General features: G+C 53.5%; 1 protein-coding gene across 1 annotated transcript in view; it reads right to left on the bottom strand.

Annotated features, from left to right (window-relative positions):
• Positions 1–5: 5 nt before the first annotated feature.
• LOC102021461 (tubulin alpha-1C chain-like) overlaps positions 6–1,113 on the bottom strand; it is a gene marked incomplete at its 3' end in the record, with an annotated part of 11,720 nt that continues 10,612 nt past the window's right edge. Inside the window, exon 5 of the mRNA XM_013505550.1 lies at positions 6–272. Within this exon, the coding sequence (XP_013361004.1) occupies positions 6–272 (267 nt within the window). The remainder of the gene's footprint in view (positions 273–1,113) is intronic.

The raw sequence follows: 1,113 nt of genomic DNA, 5'->3' as shown, positions 1-1,113 counted from the left end.
TTTCTCCGACAGATGTCGTAGATGGCCTCGTTGTCTACCATGAAGGCACAGTCAGAGTGCTCCAGGGTGGTGTGGGTGGTGAGGATGGAGTTGTAGGGCTCTACGACAGCTGTGGAGACCTGCGGGGCTGGGTAAATGGAGAACTCCAGCTTGGACTTCTTGCCATAGTCAACGGAGAGACGCTCCATCAGCAGGGAGGTGAGCCCGGAGCCGGTGCCCCCGCCAAAGCTGCGGAAAACCAGGAAGCCCTGCAGACTCGAGCACTGGTCGGCCTGCAGAAGAGTTATTTTACTGTTGAGACATCGAAATACCATTTGGTAAGAGAGCAGTGTAAGAGCTTTTAAGTGCTAATGGAATCAAAAAACTTTCGCCATCAACTGCAAAGCGGGGAGTTCCGCTAAAAAGGGCATTTTAAAAATGAACTTTCACTTTCTCAGCAGAGCTCATGTGGCCCGGAAGGGTACAGCGCTCTAGTCTTGCGGTGCTCTTGCTGTGTGGGTGCAGAAGGGCAACTATCGCACCGCGCAAAAGCTGCCCCTGGGCAGCGCAGGACATTGAGAATTAAGTTAGTACCAGAATAGCACGTGACCTAGCCAAAACCGGAAAGGGCACGAGGGGTGACGTTTTGGCCACATGATTAATGATGAGTGACAGAATTCACATCACTGGAGTTTTCTGCCACTCCCCTGGCTATCTGCCTAACAAACTGCCATTCTAAAGACGTTTCTGTTGTTGTTTTAGAACAGAATCTTGCTATTTAGTGCAGGCTGGCCTCGAACTCCTAGCAATCCTCTGCCTCCGTCTCCCAAGTGCTGGGTTACAGGCGTGCACCAACACACCCAGCTCAAAGGCTGAATCCTGACCTTTAAAAGCAAAGTATCCTGGTGCCAACCTTGTCTTCTCCAAGGTGCCTGGAGATTTGCCAACGCTACCGAATCCCTCAGGGGCCCTGTCTGATGGACACGTCCGCACGCGGGACCATGTCAGCATCACACGCAGGGCAGACACCATGCCTACCGCGACATCCCTTCCGTGTCCTGGGAACGCGGTGACAACCCCAGGGTCAGGCTCAATGGCTCTGGCGCGCAGCGACTTCCCCCTCTGAACCCTAGA

This window comes from Chinchilla lanigera, unplaced genomic scaffold (genome assembly GCF_000276665.1).
Source record: "Chinchilla lanigera isolate Chin_1 unplaced genomic scaffold, ChiLan1.0 scaffold00098, whole genome shotgun sequence".
NCBI classification, from domain to species: domain Eukaryota; kingdom Metazoa; phylum Chordata; class Mammalia; order Rodentia; family Chinchillidae; genus Chinchilla; species Chinchilla lanigera.
Note: the sequence above shows the minus strand (reverse complement) of the source record. Positions and strands in the feature narration are given on the sequence as shown.